Source organism: Pseudochaenichthys georgianus, chromosome 15 (assembly GCF_902827115.2).
Source record: "Pseudochaenichthys georgianus chromosome 15, fPseGeo1.2, whole genome shotgun sequence".
Lineage (NCBI taxonomy): Eukaryota > Metazoa > Chordata > Actinopteri > Perciformes > Channichthyidae > Pseudochaenichthys > Pseudochaenichthys georgianus.
Window position 1 is genome coordinate 977,212 of NC_047517.1, and position 22,628 is coordinate 999,839.

The 22,628-nt window shown below is 44.6% G+C and overlaps 1 protein-coding gene across 1 annotated transcript in view; it reads right to left on the bottom strand.

Annotated features, from left to right (window-relative positions):
• birc6 (baculoviral IAP repeat containing 6) overlaps window positions 1–22,628 on the bottom strand; it is a 147,274-nt gene that overhangs the window by 87,415 nt on the left and 37,231 nt on the right. Inside the window, 23 exon segments of the mRNA XM_034100519.2 lie at window positions 500–671; window positions 993–1,157; window positions 3,888–4,105; window positions 4,713–5,046; window positions 5,847–6,046; window positions 9,610–9,783; window positions 9,909–10,070; window positions 10,490–10,621; window positions 11,635–11,764; window positions 11,874–12,017; window positions 12,255–13,107; window positions 15,378–15,614; window positions 15,907–16,015; window positions 17,679–17,935; window positions 18,017–18,296; window positions 18,425–18,625; window positions 18,743–18,937; window positions 19,028–19,124; window positions 19,477–19,652; window positions 20,234–20,805; window positions 20,897–21,155; window positions 21,612–21,722; window positions 21,825–21,951. Of these exon segments, the coding sequence (XP_033956410.1) occupies window positions 500–671; window positions 993–1,157; window positions 3,888–4,105; window positions 4,713–5,046; window positions 5,847–6,046; window positions 9,610–9,783; window positions 9,909–10,070; window positions 10,490–10,621; window positions 11,635–11,764; window positions 11,874–12,017; window positions 12,255–13,107; window positions 15,378–15,614; window positions 15,907–16,015; window positions 17,679–17,935; window positions 18,017–18,296; window positions 18,425–18,625; window positions 18,743–18,937; window positions 19,028–19,124; window positions 19,477–19,652; window positions 20,234–20,805; window positions 20,897–21,155; window positions 21,612–21,722; window positions 21,825–21,951 (5,305 nt within the window).

The following is a 22,628-nucleotide window of genomic DNA, read 5'->3' on the forward strand; positions in this document are numbered from 1 at the left end:
GGTAGTCCACAACCATACATTTTCTTAATGTCTTTCGTTTTTTGTAAAGCACTTTGAATTGCCTTGTGTTGAAAGGTGCTATATAAATAAACTTGCCTTGCCAAGCACTGAAGGGCTACCACCGTCATAATTTCAGGGTTTACCCCAGAAAGGTTAGACCCCCTTCACCTTTATCAGGTGTTGGTTTTTAGGAGGTGTAGCATTTAAAATCCAAGATAATTAAACCACACACAAATTGTGCTCATTTCACACACATGCTTCCTAGACCGAATGAGCTTAACAAAGATGATTTGTGGGTGTTGGTGGCATATTGGCAAGTTAATTAAATCTTAATTATAACTCACAATCGCACACAAACTCCCTCTAAATCTCTCTGTGTGTGTTGCTCTTTCTCTTAGCCACACTCATCAGTGTTAATCACAGCCAAAGACAGTTATTACTACCTGGTGTCAAAATACACCCTCTTGCTTTGGGTGTCTTGTAAAATCATGGAGCCTACCTGAGTCGTTGCGCAGGTAGGAGGACATGGCGGGGATGAGGCAGGACTGGCAGAGCAGCTCCTGCAGCACGGCGGGCAGCGCAGAGCTGTTGGAGGCTCGGCTCTCTGCGGAGCACGCCTCCGCACTCTGGCAGCTGCTGGAGCCGGCTGGGTTGATGTAGCTTGCTAACACCTGGTGAGAAAAACAATGTAGACACACTGTTAGACCAATTACCAAAAAACTCTGTCCACTTTGTCTTAATTGACACATTTAAGTTCACACTTTACATGTATCTGGTATTAGGTTTTTTTAAATATTGTTAACATGTGCATACCAAGTTATTTTTATATGCAAGTCTATTCTCTTCACTTTATCAGCACTATACTTCTGCTGTTGTACTAATGTACATTTCCCCATTGCTGGGACGATGTTGGAATTCTGAAAGAATTTTAGGCTCCATCCAAATTATTTTCAAAACTGGCTTTGAAATGATCTGACATTGAATGGACTCACCTGCAGCAGACAGGTGACGTGTTCCTCTTCCAGCCGCTGTTTGGTGAGAGCCTGCTCCACGTCCCAGCCTGAGGCTGTGGATCCAGTACCAAAACCAGTGCCTTTAGCCCAGTACAGCTGCTGCTCCTCACTTGTGCCACCACCGTGACAACTGGACATCTGTGGCTGCCAACACACACAATAATGTTTAGAGTTAGACGGGTGGCTCTGGGTTGGGGATTTAAGAACACTCATTCTGAGAATGTATTAAATTCCCCTTGTTTTTAAGGACAATGCTTGTTGCCAGTGTATTGTTGGAGTGGAAAATAGAAATGGTTTACATTCTCTGGCCCTGAATAACACTCATTAGTTTCAGGGGTATATCAAAAGTCGACAGTATTAGCCCCATAGAAGACATCTGGGTGAGACATACACGCTTTGATTAACCTCTGTCTGTCATTTTTGGTTGTAAAGTTTCATGAGACTAATTATACAGCAATGTCAAGTTTAAAAAATGCTCTCAAGGAATACAAAGAAATGTCTACTATAGGAACTATCACACATAACTCAAATTGGGCTCATGTAATCCAAAAGGCTCTCACCTTTTCTGACATACATGTCTGAAAAGGTGTATCCTTTTCTATCCCATGTTGTCTCATGCTACCCACGTCTGTAAACAAACGTATTCAAATAAACTGTACCTTCATTTAATATTCAGCAATAATAATATCTCGACGTCTATACAGTAGTTGTAGTGTTGAAATTAGTAGGTTTCGGTGTGCAACACTCCGTGTCATATCGCTACTAAATTCACCTCTATAGTAAATGGTATATTAGCCACATGCTAAATGCTAACCGGAGATGAAGGACTTTCAGAATAAAAGCTTAACAACTGCGCACGAGAACTTATGGTTTTTCAGTATAAAACAGCATTTAAACTGACGGTATGTTTAAGGTACTTTATGCCATCAAAAACATTGATTTTAATTTATAACACTGTGCGCATGTGCAGAGCTGCAGATCGGGTAGTCACATAGCCTACTACAATCACATTCACTGCTTCACCGACAGACGTACCATAAAAATGTCCACGAACACAGATGAAGAACTCATTCCTAAAAAAGGTGCTACTTCAGTTGTATGGAAGTGGTTCGGGTACAAGCCGTCATACATAGAACAAACTGTTCTGTGTAAGGTCTGTAGAAAGACAACTTCCTAGAAAGTTAAAGGGATGTTAAGGGTATTTTTTTATTATTAATTTCATTATCATTATTTATTATTTGTTGTATTTCATTTTACAAGTTTTTTCAGGGATGGCCTACAAGAGATTTTTTTTTCAGTTTGATTTAAAAAAAATCTTTGCACATTAATGACAGCCAAGTGCCGTGGTGCTGTTTTTATTTTGTTTTTTTTATTCTTGAACAACTGATTTGTTCACATAGGCCTAGACTACTTGGTAATCTCATCTCTGTCTGTACCTGTGTACTCTCATGTTCCGATTAACCCAGCTTCCCCAAATGTCTTTCTTTTGGTGTCTATATACGCTGGGATCCGGAGTCATGGATGATCCTGCGGTCCTGTGTCCTGGATCGCGAGCGCTGGATCTTGAGTCGTGGCTGTGGTCCTGGATCATAAGTCCTGGATGGATATCCTCGTGGATTCATCTTCCTATTATACACACATGCATTTCCAAACATCTGGACTACCTATGTTGCAAATGTATTATCTTTTCAATTTACACACGGCATCTATTGCACGTCTGTCCGTCCTGGGAGAGGGATCCCTCCTCTGTTGCTCTCCCTGAGGTTTCTCCCATGTTCCCTTTAAACTGGGTTTTCTTCGGAAGTTTTCCCTTGTACGATGTGAGGGTCTAAGGACAGAGGGTGTCGTATTGTCATACTGATATTCTGTACACACTGTGAAGACCACTGAGACAAATGTAACATTTGTGATATTGGGCTATATAAATAAACATTGATTTATTGATTGATTTATTTTTATTGTGTTAATAAAGAAAATATGTATTGAAATTTTGCCTTGGTCTGGTTTGTTTAGAAAAAAATCGAGGTTTAAATCGAAAATTGTCCATTAGTTAGGAAAAAAAAAAAATCGCCCAGCCCTAATCCAGATACATTCAAATACACCACTATGGAATCATGAAAATAAAACATTTGTACATCAAGCAAACAACTTCATGTTTGTTTCCCTATACAGCCTCACATTAGAAAAATGTAGGAATGTCTTTAAAGGAAAGACTCTTTGATAGCTTAGAAAACATTTTCATTCAGATATCTAAAGGTAATACGTCAAGGAACCTAAATAAGGAGATTAACATTTCTTCCCGACAAGCTATCACAGCATGCTAATGTTTTTCTAGCTTTATATGAATAATATATAGTATATAGGAGCCAACATGGATGAAAAACGTATTTTTTGTTTCGGAGTTGATGTTCTTATTTTGTGCTCTTATTGAAGCTCTTGGACTGGGGGGCTGAGGGACGGCCACAGTGACAGGTCTCTGGCTTGTCACCAAAACAACCACAAACACTAGGCATGCTGCTAGCCTCTTTACACAGCTTCCAGAACATGGCTGGCCCTATTAAAGTCTGTGTATGTGGGCTTGTGTGTGAATAACTCTGCTGTCTGCTTCCACACGACACTGCGTCCACATCACCCCTATCCTCCACGACCCTCACTGGCTACTCTTCAAACACCAGATTGACTTCATGATATCACTCATTACATCCAAAAGCCATCAACAACCTTGGCAGCGCCCCCCCGCCCTGCAGCCCATCAAGACTGAGCTCCGGACCTGGGGCGACAGGGAGTTAGCTGCAGCCCCCCCCATAAGGGTCTTTGCGCACTAGGTAAAGCGCTATATAAATATGATGTATTATTTTGAACAGCGGGCCGTACCTCGGACACGCTGCTGTTGGCGTTGGGGTTGCGGGGGGCGTGGTGGCTGAGGGCTGACAGACAGGCCAGGATGAGGTGGATTGCTCCGATCTCCAGAGCCATGCGGCGCAGCAGGACTCCGTCATCAGTTGTCAGAGGGGTGGTGCTGAACAGCGCCCGCAGCACGTGGAACGGCAGCGTGGGCAGCACGTTGGCGGACGGAGACTGGAGGATGTGACCTGAGGGGAAGCCAAAGCAGAACATTGATTTACTGGTCATCTGAAGACAATGTGATGCTGCTATGAAATAGTTTTGGTATTTGTAATGACCAATGTCTTTCCAGTGAATAATGACGCTATTGATATTCTGTTTGTGTCTGTCGAGCTGGGCCTGAAGACTCACCCAACAAAATGGAAAAATACTCTGACATCAATAACCCATCAACATCTTTGTACATTCTGTTCTTATTTATCTTATGATGTTTACATGTAAATAGACTCCTGCATTCACTAAATTAAGCTTATTGTATATTACAGGTATATATTTCACTTCTTCTGCATCACTTTCGCATTAGTTTTGCAACTTTTTCTTGCACAACTTTATTTCTATTTTGTTATTTCTTGCAATATTTGTATTTTTGTTTTATTTTTTTTATGTCTTATATATATTATGTTGCATTGTTGGAGGAGTCTGGGACTTAAGATTTTGTATATCACAATAAAACATTTGAATTTTGAGATGAATATTAAACTGACTCGAGAAGTAAGAATCAAATCAGACATGAAAACCTCCATTTGTTTGTGAGGCACACCCTGATGGTACTGGCAGCTGATTGGTCAGACTTACTGCCCTCTCCGTCGTCTGTGACCCCCAGCACCAGGCGCAGCAGGCACTGGGCATGCTTTCTCTCCTTCAGCAGCACCTCTGCGTACCCTGGCAGGCGCAGGAAGAGGCCGAACGCTGCCAGAGAGTGGGCCGGGATGGGAGACATGGTCTGCACTGAGGCTGAGGATGAGGACGATGACTGAGTCTGCTGCTTGTTGATTGGCGGGGGCTCGGCAGCGATGGACTCGGGGGCCTCGTACACCAGCTCGCCCGACTGCTCGATGGTCACCCACTCAAATTGGTCGCTGTCCTTGGGCTTCTCCTGCGTAGCGGAGGGCACCACGGGGGCACTCACCTGGGGACAGAGTGGAACGTTAGCAAAGGTGAGAGCTATGGGAGACAATGCTGACAGCAGGATGAGGAGGGCGAGAACTTTGCAGTGTCATGATGTAGCCAATTCAAGCTGAGGGAGACGAGGCTGTCCCCTCTACATACTGTGAATACGAAATATGAAACTCCTCTCATGAAATGACCATTCAATTCAAGCGTTTATTCTTAACATGCTTCAATCGAGTGGTGCAGGATTGAGCCCTGAAGTCTATTCATTTTTAAATCGTTCTTTTGGTTGGATCTCTAAAGAAAGATCTGTATTTAAATCAAGCTTAAAATATTTGAAATGTTATGTTCTCCACATAAAAAAAGGTCAGAAACTACCCCACTCATGAATGTCTGAAGCTTCTATGTTTCTTAAAAACGACAGTTGCCAATAAGTGAATCAATAAGACTACTAAACATGACCACGCTAGCATTAGCCTCCTTTAGCTTAGCGGTGGTGACGTGCATTCATGTGACCGTACTGGAGTTTCTTTATGGCCTTACGTTAGCTTTTCCTTTGGTCGATTGCTTTTTCACATCAACAATCATAAAAGTGGTTGTTTATCTGTCATACATGTGCATTTACCTGAGAGCTTCTTTCCTACAATATTCCAAATATCGAAAGAAAATTCAAAATGTGTCAAAGGACCACGTGCGATGCTACCCTAGGGACGGCCTACCAAAATACGTCATCACTGCCGCACTCTACTGGTTCAAGATTAAGCCCTCCTTGACTGTCTTGGTTCTTTTATTGTTTAGCATATCTCTGTGTGAGGGTACCTGCTGAATGACATCCGGGTAGAGCATGGGCAGCCTCTCGGCGATGAGGGCCAGCCCCCCCATGCCTGCAAAGACCTGCAGCGGGGACTGGATGGGGTTGGTCTCCAGCAGAGACTCGTCCGTTGCGGCGTCCAGACCTTCGTCCCCTGGCGTCATGGGCTCATCCTCAGGACAGCTGTTCAGCATGTCACAGTGGTCCACTGCAAGCAGAGCAAACAGAGGACCTGTTGTGTGTTCACGCACTGTCTCACATTTTGGACACTTGATTAAATGTAGAACCTACTCTAAATGAAATATATAATATCTGGGATGTCTGGGATGGACACAAGAGGAAAAGGTGTCCGATTTGTTCACACGTGTTACATATAAAACACAACGTTAATGTTTTTATTTAAATGCTATAAGCCAGTGGCTGTTTCTGCCAAGTGTGGCTTTCCTTTTTTTCACGATGATTGCATGGTCCTTGAAAATAAAGAGGGTATTAAGTGGGGTTTAGCCTTACATATGCTTAAACGTGTGTGCACATTTTGACTAGCATGGTGGTATTGTTGGTCTGAAGCCTATCATTTAAAAAAATGTATAATAGTATTACTGATTTTTTTTTTTCTCACTCGAAGTGGCTCTCTTATCATCCTAGTTTCCTTAATTATCACATTTCATTTTTATTCTGTTGTTTTGTATAAAGTGTGTGTGTTTGAATGTGTGTCTGTTTAATAATGTTTTCCCTGGTTGCAATATCTTATTTCAATGGTTCTAGACTTCAGTGTTGAGCTGTGTGGTGAAGCCCATCATCAGTCCATCACTCCCATCGCTCCAACAGTGCAGCAGAGAGCAGGAGGAGGAGGAGGAGGAACACTGCTCTCATTCATCAGTAGGTCTTAATGTCTGCAGTCGGGGGGGGCTATCCTGGGGTGAGCTATGTGCTGATCCAAAGACAGGAGATGAAACACCGTCCTAATGTCCTTGTTTACACTTATAATGTGAAGACAAAGTCAGACGCTCAAAATGAAACAAAGGGTGGAAAGCAAGACACACCACACCCCCCTCTACCAGTGTATTGTAGAAGCACAGTCTTACTGTTTTATGATAACATAAAACTCTGGTCTATTGATAGGTCATCCCTTAAAAGCCACTCCTCATTTCTTACAGAGGAGAAATCTGGCAGATGACTCATCGCTCTGCACAACTTTCTAGATGTGTTTTTCTACCCAACCCTTTGCTGGACCTCTCTCACCCTCTCAAATTCAAAAAGGCTTTATTGGCATGACCACATTAAAAGGCAGTCGTGCCAAAGCACATTTAAAGGTGGGGTAGGTAAGTTTGAGAAACCGGCTCGAGATACACTTTTTGTTATATTCCATGCAATGCTCTTAACATCCCGATAGCAATGAATATCTGAAGTGCTTTGACAAAAAATCCATAAAAAAATGTCATCTGTGGAAGCCGTGGTACTGTAGAAAGTACATCCAATCCGTTTAGCCAGGCCGGCTAAACGGATTGGATTGCCGCCCTGTCTGTCTGTCAGCCTTCCATCTCGTGCACGCACAAATGTATCTCGTGCCCTCATTGGGCGTGCAATGCAGCAGTACTTCAATGACTCGCCAGCAACAGGCGGCCACTTTCACCATGGCAGAGTGAGGTTCAACATCGTCTACTGGTGGCAAAAGAAATAATGTAACGGAGCAAATTAGGAACAAAAACAAAGTGGAAACTAGGAGAATTCAAACCAGAGTCAATATCGGAGTTGCTTTTCAACGATGGCGACTACTGATGGAACACATGGGGGTTATTCCCTATCTTTAGTCAAGAGCGTGGTCTTTAAATTTGAGAGCATACTTTATGTATTTATTTCCCTCAAACCCTGTCCTCGCACTCAAATAGTGCTGCTTGCACTTAGATCTGCTCTGCTTCTGCTCAAACTGTACGCTTGCACTCAGATATATTGCTGCTCTCAGATTTATTCTGTTCGCGCTCGAAACTTTTGTGAAACAATCCTGTCAAAATCCCTCAACCAATAGGAGGCCAGGTGTCCTTGCGGGTGCGTTCGGTTTACTTATTACAGCGTCCCGTAAGGGCGGTTACTCTTTGGTTTGTCTTTGGTGCGATGACAGGGTTTGAGTGAAGGAAATCAATAAAGTATGCTCTCAAATTGAAATACCACGCTCTTGAATAAAGATCGGGAATAACCCCCATACACACCGAGTTGAAATCTGACGCCGTGGTGGCTCTTTTTCTCTTGGACAGGTAATTATCTGTTTTGTATGGTTAACAATTCCCCTGAACTATAGCCAATGTGCGCGTGCATGTGTGTTGGAGGAGGTGCTCTGTGAGGAAGTCTGAAGGAAGGGGCGGATTCTTTTCGGCTGTGTACTTTCACATTTTAGTGCACTCGAGCCGGTTTCTGAAACTTACCTACCCCACCTTTAACAAGGTGGGAGAGTTGTTTTTTTAAATGCAAATAATGTTAAGAATATGAAATGTAAAATCAAGAAGGAATCTGAAAATTATTAATTGATACCTAAGGTAGCCAGCCATGCTGTATTTGCATGTGAGTCTCACTCCATAGCGGATGGTCACCACACTGGGCTCAAACACCCACAGTCCAGCTCTGTCAGCACTGCTAGCCGCGAGTTCAGATGTTGAGAGTAATCCCTTAATCACAGATAGGGTCTGGATTTCCATTTAGATTTTACAAGTTTTGAAATGGCGATATGATAAGAGAAAATGAAAGGATTTCTCTTGGTTGGTGGCTTAATGTGTGGCTTAATGGGACACTTAACAGTACATAAGAGCCGTCGTGACTTCCACATGTGCATTCGAGGGGGGAAAGAAACACACTCACAAAACAAACCATTTTGTCCTTCAAATTAGAACACCTATGCTACTGAATTACACAACCATCCATCACAAACAGACCATAATGTGAACTATGGAGCGTGGGCAGGACATGGCGAACAGACAAAAGGTGCCCGAGCAGATCTGCAGATTCACCGGTGCTGAGATCATCAAAAAAGACCTTGATGTCATGAATGAATGCAACCTCGTGCTGACCCTGGAGCCTGCAGATTTGGATGGCTAAATAAAAGCAGTGCTCAAGGCATCACATCCATGGATCGGCAGTGTGGCCTTCTGGCTAAAGGAAGGTCAGCAGTTTGATCCCAGCATCAACCTGTCCTCCTCACTAACTGTCCTTCCTTTATTATCCGTTCCATTTGATAAGCAAGGGTAATCAGAGTTAAGCTGCAAATAATTCCCCAATGCTTAAATACTAGGAACAGTATCCCTTGTATAACACAATCTTTCTAAATGCCATTTTAAGTACATGAAATCTGCATTGATAAAAAAACGCAACATGCAAAGACTTAACGCAGCCTGACTGAATATATAACTCATCAGGTATAGATGAAGGAGGAGAGCCACTGGACGGGACTCTCACTGCAGCACAACGCCTTGAGAATGTGACTGCGTGGTAAGCCCCTAGACCTCTTTCTATTCACATTATCGGTATTGCAGTAACAAAAGGAAAATTGTTGTACAAATAAATCATCTCTTCATTTATATATTTCCCTTTCAGATGGATGGACATTAGATTAAGGGTAGAGGAAGCCAAATCCTGGATTAAATGTTCACATGCTTTGTATATGCATGTTCGGAATATGTAAATAGTGTGGCCTTGAATTCCCACATGGGATTGGCAAAATGTTGGTATGAAACAGAAATAATATAAATGAATGTTGAATGAGCATTAAGCTGCTGTTGGTACCTTTCTCCGTGCGCAGCCTCTTGAAGGAGTCTGTTTTTGAGAGGCCCGGGTCGGAGATGACCTTGGAGCCCAGTTTGACGGTCAAGTTGATGGACTGGTAGCCCTGTGGAAGTTTGCGGTCGTACAGGAGAGTCAGGAGCTGGGCCAGAGTCATCTCCGGTGAGAGGGGCTGACCTGAGGGGAGCACAGGGAAAAGGCAAACACTCGTCCATAATACATGAGATGATCAGTTTCAGACTCAAACACTTGAAAGTCACCAGATGTGAGTGAGCATGTGAACCCTGCCCTGTTTGCAGTACCTGGAAGCAGCTTGTGGTAGAGGTGGAAGACAGGCACACTGATGGTTTTGGCTGAGGGGTCCACTCCAGACGAAGCAGTCAACTTGTCACTCATCACACGACCCCTCCTGGATGGAGGTCTGGGGGGGGTTGAAAGAGCTCGCTTGGACTGGGACTTCAAGCCTGAATACGGACACGGAGAACAGAGAGACAGGACTGGACTGTGAGTCTTGTTTTCATCGAATGAAATACACGTTCATATTTATTTTGGATCAAAATACAGAGGTTTAAAGCAACCAAGAACTTATCTATTATGCCAGTATTATACATGTCAAAACTCTGCCATGTGCTTATTAGACACTGAAGCTGATCCTAGGACAGATAAAACATGACCATCCTATCTTATCGTAGATATTTTTCCATTGTTGCAGACGCTCTACTATTCATCCATCTATTCGGTGCTTTCTATTTGTGGGTGAATAATATACACATTTCCCTTTATTAATCTAATGTTGATGTTGTCTGCGGGGTAAGACTCAGAGGTGGTCTGTTGTCAGAGGAGTGTATGTTTACATTACGTTACTTGAAACACACAACAGTACCTGAGGCCACGACCACACTGTAGTTGTCCTGGAAGCCGCTGTCTGCTTTCATCTTCTCCTTCTCCTCATGGTTCTTCTTCTCCTTGTCCTCCTTCTGCTCATTGATTAGCTTGGCTGTAATGCTTGGTGTGTCTGTTTGGATAAATAGAAGATAGAATGATATCAAATTAGTAATAAAATAGTCCTACTGGGGCTTTATTTATTTAGTTATTGTAACAAAATAAATGTTGTTAAGCTTAAAACAGTGAACAAATATTCAATGAAAATGTGGCTTAGAGGCAGTAGATGTGGCTATTGCGGTGTTTTGTTGACAAATTGTCTGATGTTAAATGGTTACAACTACGTATATTTGTATTGAAATTATTTCTGCAGGTTAAACGAGCTGAATCCCAAACCTGAAAACTGGGATAAAATAAAATGACAAACATGTTGCAGCAATGCCATTTGACTGTGAGGCTGAACCCCAGAGAGATGTGTCCAGACCTTGCTTCTCTTCCCATGACAGAGACAAATGGAGAAGCAGGAAGCCTCATATATCTCGGACCAGTGTTGTAGTCAAGTCACCAATTCACGACTCCAAGTCACTCTCGAGTTCCCAATTTTCGAGTCCAAGTCCGAGTCACCTAGGGAGAGTCGGAGTCGAGTCCAAGTCCGAGTCACCCAAGGAGTGTCCGAGTCGAGTCAGAGTCATCATTACCTGTGTCCGAGTCGGAGTCCAAGTCACCCGAGTCACAAGTCTTCATGTATTAATCTTCGTGGATATATGTGTTGAAATGTAGCTGCTCCTCTACATTGCTTTCATCCTGTCATGTTATACTACTCTGTCTATTGAACTGCTGTGAAGCCAGTTTGGCTACAATTCTTGTATAAAAAGGTGCTATACAGATATAAAGCTTATTACTAATATTAATATTATTTTTATTATTGTAAATTACCTTTAATATTTCTAACTATATTTAAAATGAGTTACTTTTAGAGAAGTGATTATATTTGTATGCCAATATTTTCTTATGGTAAAGTTTTCGTTTTGCACTTTTATTTTGATAGTAATAAGATCGGGACTCTTATTTTGAAAGAACTCATCTTGTTCTGAGTTTTGTTTGTCAGGCAGATTTCTAGTGTAAGTGTTGTGTGTTGAAACATACCAGACACCCGGTCCAGGACCTCAGCCAGCGTGGTGGAGATGGGCAGATGGAGGGTGCGGTACTTGTGTCCTGCTCCGTACATGGGATGCTGGATCATGTGGCTGGTGGCATTGATGCGTCCTTTGTATAACTGATGAAAAAAAGGGGGACAACGGTTTTGTGTGAATGTTATAATTGTTATAATTATATTTTCAGGCTGTATGTAACCAGAACTGATATAGCAGACGTGAGTTACCCACCGGACAAGGTGACTGTAGGAAGACTGTGACCTTCTCGTCCTCCAGCATGAGCTGCAGGAAAAGCCTTCGAATGAAGCCTGAGATGTTTCCAGAGATCGGCACGTTGCCTCGCTGGGGTGCAGACTGGAAGAGCTCACAGAGAACCTAAAGACAAGGGAAATGATTTAAATCAATACTGAAGACGAAATAATATATCCAAATGAAAACAGTTTGACATTCAAACCACAAAGGAACAAGAAATGAATGTTCGAAAAATATAGTTAATACTATAATTTGTATTAAAAGTCAGCTCTATGCTTTTACAGTTAATCTATGTGTGAAATTGAAAAGTCAATCAAAGTGAAATCTTTAGTCTCAACAGAGGGGAATATAAAAGCAGACCTGAGCCATGAGCCGCTGGTTGTTGGGGTGGCAGGAGATGCACTGCAGAAAGAAGGCCACGGTGGTGTTCTCCAGAGCGGTCCTCTGCTGTGTGGTCAGCCCTCCTGCCTGCATAGAAGACGCCAGGGAGTACCGTGAGCCTGAGGCCTGGGGCTGGGATGCAGAGGGGCCGGCCGCAGCTGCAGAGCCCAGAGGCAGACAGCCTGCGTTGGCACCGGCACTGGCACTGGAGTGGCACAGCAGGAATAGAAGAGCCGTCCACAGCGGGTTTACCTCAGGTCCTCCTAACCAGTCTTTCATGGCGTGACTGTTGCCCACTTCAGTCAGGAAACGCAGCACTGGAGCGACCAGTTCTGCAGCCAGAGCCAGAAGGTGTGAGGTTGAGGAGGATGAGTGGTAGTGGTGATGTCGTCTTTCGGCCTGAGCAGCGGGTAGAGGCAGGTCGGCGCTGGCCAGGAGACCCACACAGAACTGGGCCAGGCTGCGGACTAGCAGGGAGGGTAAGCCCGAGTCCAGCAGCTGCTCTATGGCTCCCGGAGACTGGGAGGCAGCGGCCAGCGTGGTGAGCTGGGACTCAGACAGATTGACCGGGGGTCTTGCATGCTTGGAGTCGTCGGTGAGGCTTGCAGAGCTGGTGTTGGCGTCGTGCTGCTTCTTGCCGTCGTCGGTCATGGAGAGGCGGTGGCGCTGGACCTGAGAGTGACTGGCGCTGGGCACCGGGACGATCCCCATCCAGGACATGAGCAGGGAGAAGTAGCTGGGGTGGATGTGACACATGGAGCACAGCAGGCTGTCCACTGCCTTCTTCAGCACGATGTTGCACGGCAACGACATGGACCAGTTAAACAGCAGCCTGGAGGAAGAGGAACTCATCAGTCATCAATCCATGGTTATCAGAAGAGGGAGAAGTACTCAGATGTTGTAAAAAGTAAAAATAGAAGTACCAGAGTGTATGAATACTATGTGAAAGTAAATGTATTTATTTATAAAGGCTTAATAATATTTGAATAATGTTTGAAGTGTTAAAAATATGTTACTAGGACAAACGTGAAAAAGATTAGCACTATGTATTTTTCATAAATTATGCTTTTTCAGACATGAGAACATGTCAAATGTCCTTAAAGGTCCCGTGTCATGGCCATTTCTACTGATCATGATTCCATTGTTGAGCTCACTAGAATACATTTACACTGTGCAATGTTCCAAACTCACATTGGTTTCTCACAGCATCTCTGTAAAGTATGTGTATTCACTCTCTGTCCTAAACGGCCCCCCCCTCCCTGTGAGCCCAGTGTGCTCTGATTGGTCAGCTCGCCCACTCTGTTCTGATGAGTCCATCACCGTTACAGCGGAACATCAGTGATTATGTGTTACAATGGCGTTTGTTAGCAACCAGAAAATGACACCAGTGATGACAAACAGATGAGAATGCTGCGTGGGGTCTGGGGGACGCTGCGGGGCTCGCTGCTGCGAGGAGCGGACAGTGTGAGCTGGATTACTGGTGTGGTTTCCTAGTTGCTGCGTGGGGTCTGCGAGACAGCGAAACCCAGCCCGAGCGCACACACACACACACACCCGCAGCCTGGCTGTGAGTCTGTGAGTGCTCACACACACACACACACACACACACAGCCAGGCTGCAGCTGTGTGTGTGATCACTCACAGCCTGTGTGTGTGTGTGTGTGTGTGTGTGTGTGTGTGTGTGTGTGTGTGTGTGTGTGTGTGTGTGTGTGTGTGTACACAGACACACACACGGGGTGTAACGGTATCCGTATTCGTCCCGTACCGTCACGGTTCGGCACACGCAGTCACACGACGAATACGCCTTTTTTCTTTTATGAGTGGGAAAAAAGTCTGTCATTCAGGGCAGCATCCACTACACTATATATAATCCAGGGGGCGGTATTGCGCCTAAAAGCTATTTGCCAGCCGCCCTTAAACAACAAATGAAGAACAAGAAGAAACACAACAACAAAACGAACAAAATACGAGAAGAAGAAAAGTTAGTATGGTGAGTTCAGATAACACACAGGAGCTAGAACCCACCTGCTTCTTTTAAATCAGCTGTGGGAACATTTCGGGTTCCCTGTGGACTACAATAACGATGAGGTGTGCGAGTGGTGGATCGGAAGAGGACGGTGTGTCGGCGTTGTTCTGCAGCGGTGCGGTATGCTAATGAGAACACACGCCAAACATGCTAAATCATATCAGAAGGCATCACCCAGATTTGCCACTCACCGGAGCCCGGCCAAAGACAACAGCAGTTCAGCAGCTGATCCCCGCTGGTTTTAAGAAGCCAAGAGACATGAGAGCCGAAAGACCAAAAGAAATAACGGAAGCTTTTGGCATATGTTTTTAAACGACTTTGCGCTCTTGAAACACTTTCTTATTGTTTATGATGTAATATTTTCAAGACATTCTTTTTAGTTTTACAGCTTGATGAAACCTTTTTGTTTGACATCAGCCAGTATAGATAATCTGGCCATCTGAGTGTGTGTGGTGCTGTTTGTGGTTTGTTTTTAACTGTTTAATACAGTTAATTATTCAAAATGTCAGAGTTCCTTATTTTGAAACTGAAACTTGCACTACTGTTCAAACATAAATAACACCAAACTTGGAATTATGCATTTGGGACTTCTTTTTGCTTTTTCTTGTTGTGACCTCCACACCCACCCACCCACCCAATGATGTTATGGTGAGCATATATGGCATTTCAACCAGAAAGTGGCTATTCATTATCCTGGTGGGTTGATTTTTAAGAATGTGTGGTCGATTATAAAGTTAAGGGGACCCAAAACTGCCATTTTAGATCCTGAAATATTATAAATGGATTCTACATCCTAACTATGCCTCCAAAACGACACCAAAATTGTCCAAGTCCAAATCGGCCAAGCCATCTTTTAGCTATTGTTTGCATATGCTTATTAAAGCTAATTAATGCAACTTGTGCTAATTGTGCAACATATGCTAGCTAGAATCCAGCATTTCTATGTGCTGGGGACCCGAATTATTCATTTCTAACGTTGGGGTACTCAACATTTCCTGGGTTCACAATAGATCTCAATGAGTTGGCAAACAGACTAAAGTGCGGTGTTGATGATAAGGGAAAGAGTGTTGACTGACTCAAAGAGCTCTCTGTTGAGCAGTGCAGGCAGGTCGTAGTCAACCGGCAGCTCGTAGCTGTGCCACAGGATGGCTGCCACACAGTGCAGGTGGGAGGGCGACGGCATGAGGAGACCATACTCTCTGGATGAAGAAGAGGAAGGGACCGCAGCGGCACCAGTGTACCCCATCGGGCTACTCATCTTGTGGGCCGCCACCCGAGAAGAGTCATGGACCCACTGCAGAAGAGCCTGGATCCTGAAGGGTGGAGATTCAGAGTTATATTGGATAAATAACTCCTCATGTGGTTTTAAAATCTTCAATTCATCTCCTACCCTCAGTGTGAGGTGAGTCATCTTGGAATTTATATTCAACCAACACAAGCATGTGACAGTAAAAGATGACAAAGAGGACGTAAGGACACTTTTAACTATTGCCTCGTGAGTCTGTCTGGAATATCACCTTGACAAAAAGTGTTACTCATTGGTTGTTATTCTTACAGGGGGGGTCTAAAGGACAGTTGGGGTAAAATTGGGGTGTGGATATATACCTGTCTTTGGTTCCAGAGTCCTGTGTGGTGCCCAGCTGGTAGAGAATGTCAATGGTGGAATCTGACGAGAGGCCATTCAGTCGCCCAAACAGCAGGGGACTGTTTAAATCTGAAACGATGGAAGCATAGACTTAAAAAAGGGTTGTTATCGCCTGATAATTAGGTTTTTAAGATGAGTTTTGAACCTTCAACAGGAAATATGTGCACAGTATTATGGTAGGTTTTGTATAGTTTGTGGACATTTCTCCTGTAGATATGCATGGTACAGCTTCCTAACTCACCTCCATACTAGTGTTGTCACGATACCAACATTTTGGTTTCGATACCAAGTCAAGAATTGCGATTCCGATTCTTTTTCGATACTTTTCTTTTATTATTTTCATGATCAATACAATTATAGTTTATCTGTTAAGCGTTTTCTTACAACATGGTCTCTTCTTTATACTTGAGTGTATGTGATTTCTTTGATAGTGAACTTTATATTTTATTAACATGTAATAGTACAGTAATATAAATAATTATTGACAAAATGTACATTGCAGATGTTAGCCACATTGGTAAGTTAGCTAAAAAGATAGCATATTAGACAGTTAGCATTGCCATTAATTGCCTCGTCAAACTACGAAAACGTTCGTTTGTCACAAAATAAATTACACTAGTTTGACTTAGATTTGAGGGCATGGGCTGAGCATGATGTAATTATGTTATCTATCACATTCGCTAACCGGTCTGTCTCTGGATGCCGGTCGGCGAGGTGCTTAGCCCAGTCTGATGTGTTGGCTCCCTTGGTTTGCAGGGATCTAATACATGTCTCACAGACAGGCCTCGTGGTGTCCGTAGGCTTGCCCTCACTGTCAGAGATATAGCTCAAATACTTCCAAATTTCGCTTCTGGCGTCTTTTTTGTCAACAAGCCGAGGCGCAGCGGCAGTTGCACTCCCACTTGCAGCCATGCTTCTCGTTTTCTCACATGCTCTGGCAGCTAGCGCGTGGCCGCGTGCACGAGAGAGGGGAGGCACTTAGAGCGTGCTTGAGAGGGGAGGGACTGCAGGCACGGCTGCAGTGCAGGGAGTGGAAGCAGAGCGCTGAACACACACGGCTCTTATTAAAACGGCGCTTTCTCACCGGAGTGCTTTCCCCTGTCATTCTTAAAGTACCGATACTAATGAAACGGAGGAATCGTACCGTTTTTAACGGCAGGGTATCGCGGTACCTTTCAAGTATCGGTACACCGTGCAACACTAACTCCATACATTACATTCATTTGGCAGATGCTTTGCCACAGTAGAAGTGTTTACAGGTTTGTTTGGGGGGGGAGTTGAAACAATGATGCATACAATTAATGTGACCAGAGCCTGAAGCTTTTGTCGGACCTAGGTTCAGGTTTGGTCAGCTGTGGCTATATAAATGGATTTATTTTTTTTATGTCATTTGTTGCAAGTAGCTACACAATAATTAAAGTGTGGCCAGTGATTGGTTAGGGACTCACATGTGTGCACCAAAAACACACCAACTGAGTCTCTTATTACAAACTACATCATTCTGAGAAATGAATGATATTATGAAGCATGACCAAATATTCAAATTCAATGGAGACCTTGCAGAACAACAAACTGTTAACACCTGGTGAGGCAATCTAAAATATGCCAAAAACGTTTCAAATAAATAAAAACAAATGAAATGAGTCTCAGTATTTGAACGTTGAGTTTTGGAGGCTCTTCCCTGTGGTTATGTGACCTATAGTTAAAGCTGTTGCAGCTGTGTGGGACTCACTGGCATGGTCGGTGCCGGAGGCGGCACAGTTCCTCAGCATGATGTCGATGAGCTTCAGTCCAATGCGTGTGGACTGCAGGCCGATCTTGACCAGCACAGCCTCGATGTTGGGAGAGTGCATGCCGCAGTAAGGCGACATGAGCAGCGCGGCGCAGGTCTGCAGCAGGTTGGCGGTGGGGGCTGCAGCACTGGCCATCATGGCCTCCAGGTCACTGACGTGGGTCAGGCAGTGGTGGAGAAGGCGCAGCCACCCGATGCTGTAGGGAGAAAATAAAGGTTACAACACCTACATCTAATACACATGAATCTACTCTCAGTCCAGAATCTGTTTTTGGTACCTGGTCTTAGACACCTGGTCCTCAGAAGGAAGGAAGGGGTTGTTGACGGTTGCAGAGGAGGTGTTGCCGAACGCCGTCAGGCCCAGCAGTTTGATCTGAGACAGACCCAGCGTGCTGGCATCACGAGGCCGGTGCAGCCTCAGGCAAACCGCAGACGCAACCTCCGCCTTCACCAGCTGGATCTTTATGTAGGTTAGGCCACTGGTGATCACTGGCGTGGAGAGTGGCAACATGTTGACCCCATCAGCACTGATCTCCACGGAGACGGATGACGGGCAGGCTGGTTGAAGGGAACACAGCAGAACATGAATGATGGTTGCAAAAATAGTGATTAAAACAAATTATCCCAAAAATTCCACATTACGTTTTTTCAAATGTACCGTCACTGTTAAACTGGGTGCTACTCACTGGCCAGAGAGGCAAGGTGTGGCTGGATGTGGAGCTCTTTCAGCAGCACAGCAGCAGGAAGGTGGATGGTGAGGTCACACCAAGCCTCCTCCGGCAGGAAGATGTAGGACCATGCTGCCGAGCGGGCTCGTCGGTGGGGGGGCGTGGCTTGGAGGAGGACCTCTGCTGGCTGTGCTGTGGGGCTGCTGGATGTGATGGTGCCTGGGCAGGGACAAAGGGATCATAGAACATTAGAAACATGTTGGCAAGGTGTTAGGGTATTTTGCTGTAAAATACTGTCCCACTCAATGGAAGAGATTGAGGAGGATGTAAAAGCACCCAAGGGAGCAAAGTTGTGGAGTCCCTCAGCGTTGTCCGGCTCTGATGTCATCACTCTGGCTTTGAGGTTGCCGTCCGCTGACTTCCCAGGACCTGAGTCTAAGAACTTCATGATGGTGGACACCATGCTGCGTGCTGTGTTCACAATGGCCCGGGTGCTGGTCACCATGTTGTTACAGATCAACTGCACACCACCTGATGAAACACAAGAAAGTAACACTTCATGTTCAATCGGTTTTTCCAAACTTTGAGTAAAAGGCTGGTTTAGAAGTGGTGTGTACAAACCCATGTCATGGAAGGCCTTGAGAGCCTCGCTGGTATCCAACACTCGGAGGATGAACCACAAGAGAGGTTCCGACAGCTGACAGGTGGAGAGAGACCCCTACAAAATGTAGAAAAAAAAAAACGTTGGCATTGGTTCCCAAGACGGGTTTTAATTAGAGCTGTCAAGTTAACGCAAAACATTTTTAACGCCACTAATTATTTGAATGAGAGGTTCCAGGTTGTTGCGTTTAATATTCATGAGAATATTTGTCATTGTTCAAATGATGATAAACATTAGCATAAAGCATATTTGTCCACTCATATGTTGATAAGAGTATTACAAATATTCCTCTAAGGTACATTTAGAACAGATCAAAAATGTGCGATTAATTTGCGATTAAATATTTTAATCGACTGACAGCCCTAGTTTTAATATCAAGTAATCAGAGTCCAAACAGGCTGCTGCTCACCTGTCTGCCCATGTATCCACAGGCCATGTACGTGAGGATGGGCTGCAACATGACCTGCACTGAGGTGGCCCTCTTGCTGAGGGTGGTGAGGATGGTGAAGAGGCCGTCACCCACAGAGATAGCGTCGAGGCCACCGTGAAAGTTCTCATGTTTGGTCAGGTGGAGGCCGCTGGCTCCTGAGGAACAGAGACAGAAAGCTTGTGGTGGCAGTAGATATACCCTCCTGATATACACGTTGTTCTCTTGTTCTCTGGTTGGTTAAGGGAACAATTCACCCACAAGTGAAATGTTATTATCAATACCAAATGATTTAGTTGAATTCCAAAGCAATTAAACACAGTACTGTTTAATTCAATAAAGGCTACAACTCTGCTCTGACCAGTAGCTTATATATGGTGGTAAATGTTTTACTTCACAAGTACTGATGTATGACTGGCATTAATGAGTCCGTTTGTTGACTATTTATCAGTATCCCATAAATGTTTGACACATGTTGAATAGGCTAAATACCTTCTCCTCATTCAATGAGGCACATTTCAACTTTTGCAGCAATTTCATTTTTTGGAAATAGTTATATTTTAGTCAAGTCCACCTGATGCAAATCTAATATGCACTCTCTTCCAACTCAGATTTAAAAAATCTGTCTTAGGCTGCTAAGAGCTGTAAATGGAAAAAGTGAGGAGTAAAATCAAAAGAACAAGGTGAAAGACACTGGAACTGTTGGTAGAGCACAGGAAGTGCCTGTGATGGGTCTCACCTATGATCATGGCCATGGCGCTGCTGTTGCACTGGCCCAGTGCGGACAGGATCTGGCTCATGATCTGCTGATTGGCTAGCACCAGGTCGGCCACCCCTGCAGGGGGCCCCTGGCTGAACGCTGAGCCACCAGCCACACTCTCTTTGCTGCCACAGACCTTCTCCTCGTCCGACACGCTGCTGTCAGCCGCCTCGCTGCCGGCCGGCGGCAGTCGTCCACTGAACTCTCTGTCCCCGGACAGAGGCAGCTGCACCAGCACGTTGACCAGCTTGAGGAGGTCGAACATCAGCTGGTCTCGTGTCGTCTCTCCGCACACAGCCTTGGCGTCTCCTGGCCGGATGATGTTGGCAAACAAACCACCAAAACAAGCCCGAGCCCCCACAGAGCTGTCGGAGCCGCTGCGGGACACCAGTTTGTCCGCGCAGGTGATGTAGTGGTGGACCAGGAATGTGATGGACTCAATGACAGAGGAGATTGTAGCTACTGACACCACCTCAAAGTTTTGTTCGAGAGTAAACTCCAGCAGCTTCACCTGGGCGTCCAGTGGACCCTGGCCGGACTGGAACGGACCCCTGCAGGGTCGGGAGGAGCCATTAGTTCACAAAGACCATTCATAAAGCATGTGCTGAAACTGACTGTGCTGTAACATTAGGGAAAGCATACCTCTCTGTAGACAGGATGTGCATGAGTTTGAGCAGGAACTCGCTGAACATCTGCGGGCTGGTGGAGGACAGGTGGACCTGCAGGCGGCTCAGGAACTCGTGCATGGCCTGGGTGGCGGTGGGTCCCACCTGAGAGCTGTGCTGGCTCGTCCCGTTGGTGCTGCTGCCAGACAGGAAGCGCACAAGGACATGAACCAGGGTGGGGTCAGACACCATCTGCTGGGCGGTGCTTTCCTGAGAGCTCATCCCACTGCTGGAGCCTGGAAGTCCAAACAGAACTTATTCAACACCATACCACTGACAATACTGTTAAGAATCATTCAAATTGTAAGTGAAAGAAGTTGTGTACTGCTGGGCGTGTTTCACAGGTACATTAAGTTGTTCTCGCTCAAACAGCTGGTGATTTGGAATGATTTTATTAAGGAATAAACATTGGGATTCTTTTTGAGTTTGTTGAGGGCATCATCCAATGACCTGATGGTAGATTCAAGGATGCTCTTCGTCGAAAACTGTTGTAGGAACATTTAAAAAAGGAAACAACCAACAAGAACAGCCAGCTGTTTGAAAAAGAATGACACAAACATAATAATAACATTGACTTAGATAAATGTGTCTTGCTTTGCTTTTGGTGTAGCATAATTCAACATGCATCAGTCTGAGAGAAAGAGTGTGACTCTCGGAGCTCTGAGGAGACTCAGTGAGAGTGGAGCACTGACCGCAGGCTGGCATGTTAGTCATCAGGGTGAGCGAGTGCAGCACCAGACACCACGTTCTCAGGGAGGTGTTGGGGTACCACGCCAGCACTGTCAGGAAACTGCTAATGGATGCTGGAAACGCACAAAAAACATTTATAAAATAAGAATAAAACAAAAATAGCGAATGTAAAAAAGGGACTTAATTCCCTCTCGGGGTTTAGAAGGAGTCCTGACCCTGGTTGAGGGGGATGGTGGGCACTCGGCTGGCGTTGAACATGAAGATGTCTGATCCGCTCTCTTCAGTGCCAGTGGAACATGTGTTGAGACTGAGTGTTAACCACAGCTGCAGCAGGGACTCCAACTGAGAGAAGAAAGAAATACAGAATTTGGAGAAACTAACATGTATGTATCACTTTAATGATCCACACTGGTGATGTTTTTGTTGCATGATGATATACATCATTTAGTACAAAAATGAAACTAATCACATACGTTCATTTCATCCAGGAAACATATCCAGTGTTTTTAGACCGACTGGGCAATAAATGTTATCTTCATCAAATCCTCACTAAGCTGAGAGAAGCTTGTGAATTTTCATATTCTTCCAAAACTGAGGATGGTTGTTGGGGAGCGGAGGACAGCACAGCGTGATGAGGTTTCACCGATGTGCAGTAAAACCTCATCCCGACATTGAGCTAAAAAGCTGAATACTTTACATGAAAAAACAGTGTCATTGCACCGGTCTATACGTTAGATGCCAACTGGCACCTCGTTAACTTCTGCTTCAAACCCAGATTATCAGATACTAAAGCTACTTCTGTTTTTACCTGGACCTGCTGCCGTCTGCACGACAGACGTTACTTGGGAAACAAAGTCTTTGGTGTAAGACAGCAACAGGACACAAAGCCAAAACTACACGGCATAGCTCTGGGGTTAAAGTTCTGGAGTTGCCGAGTCCCCATGGAACTGATTAAAAACTAAATAAGAAATACCTAACCATGTCGACTAAAGGTTTCCACACTGAAGACTGATATCAGT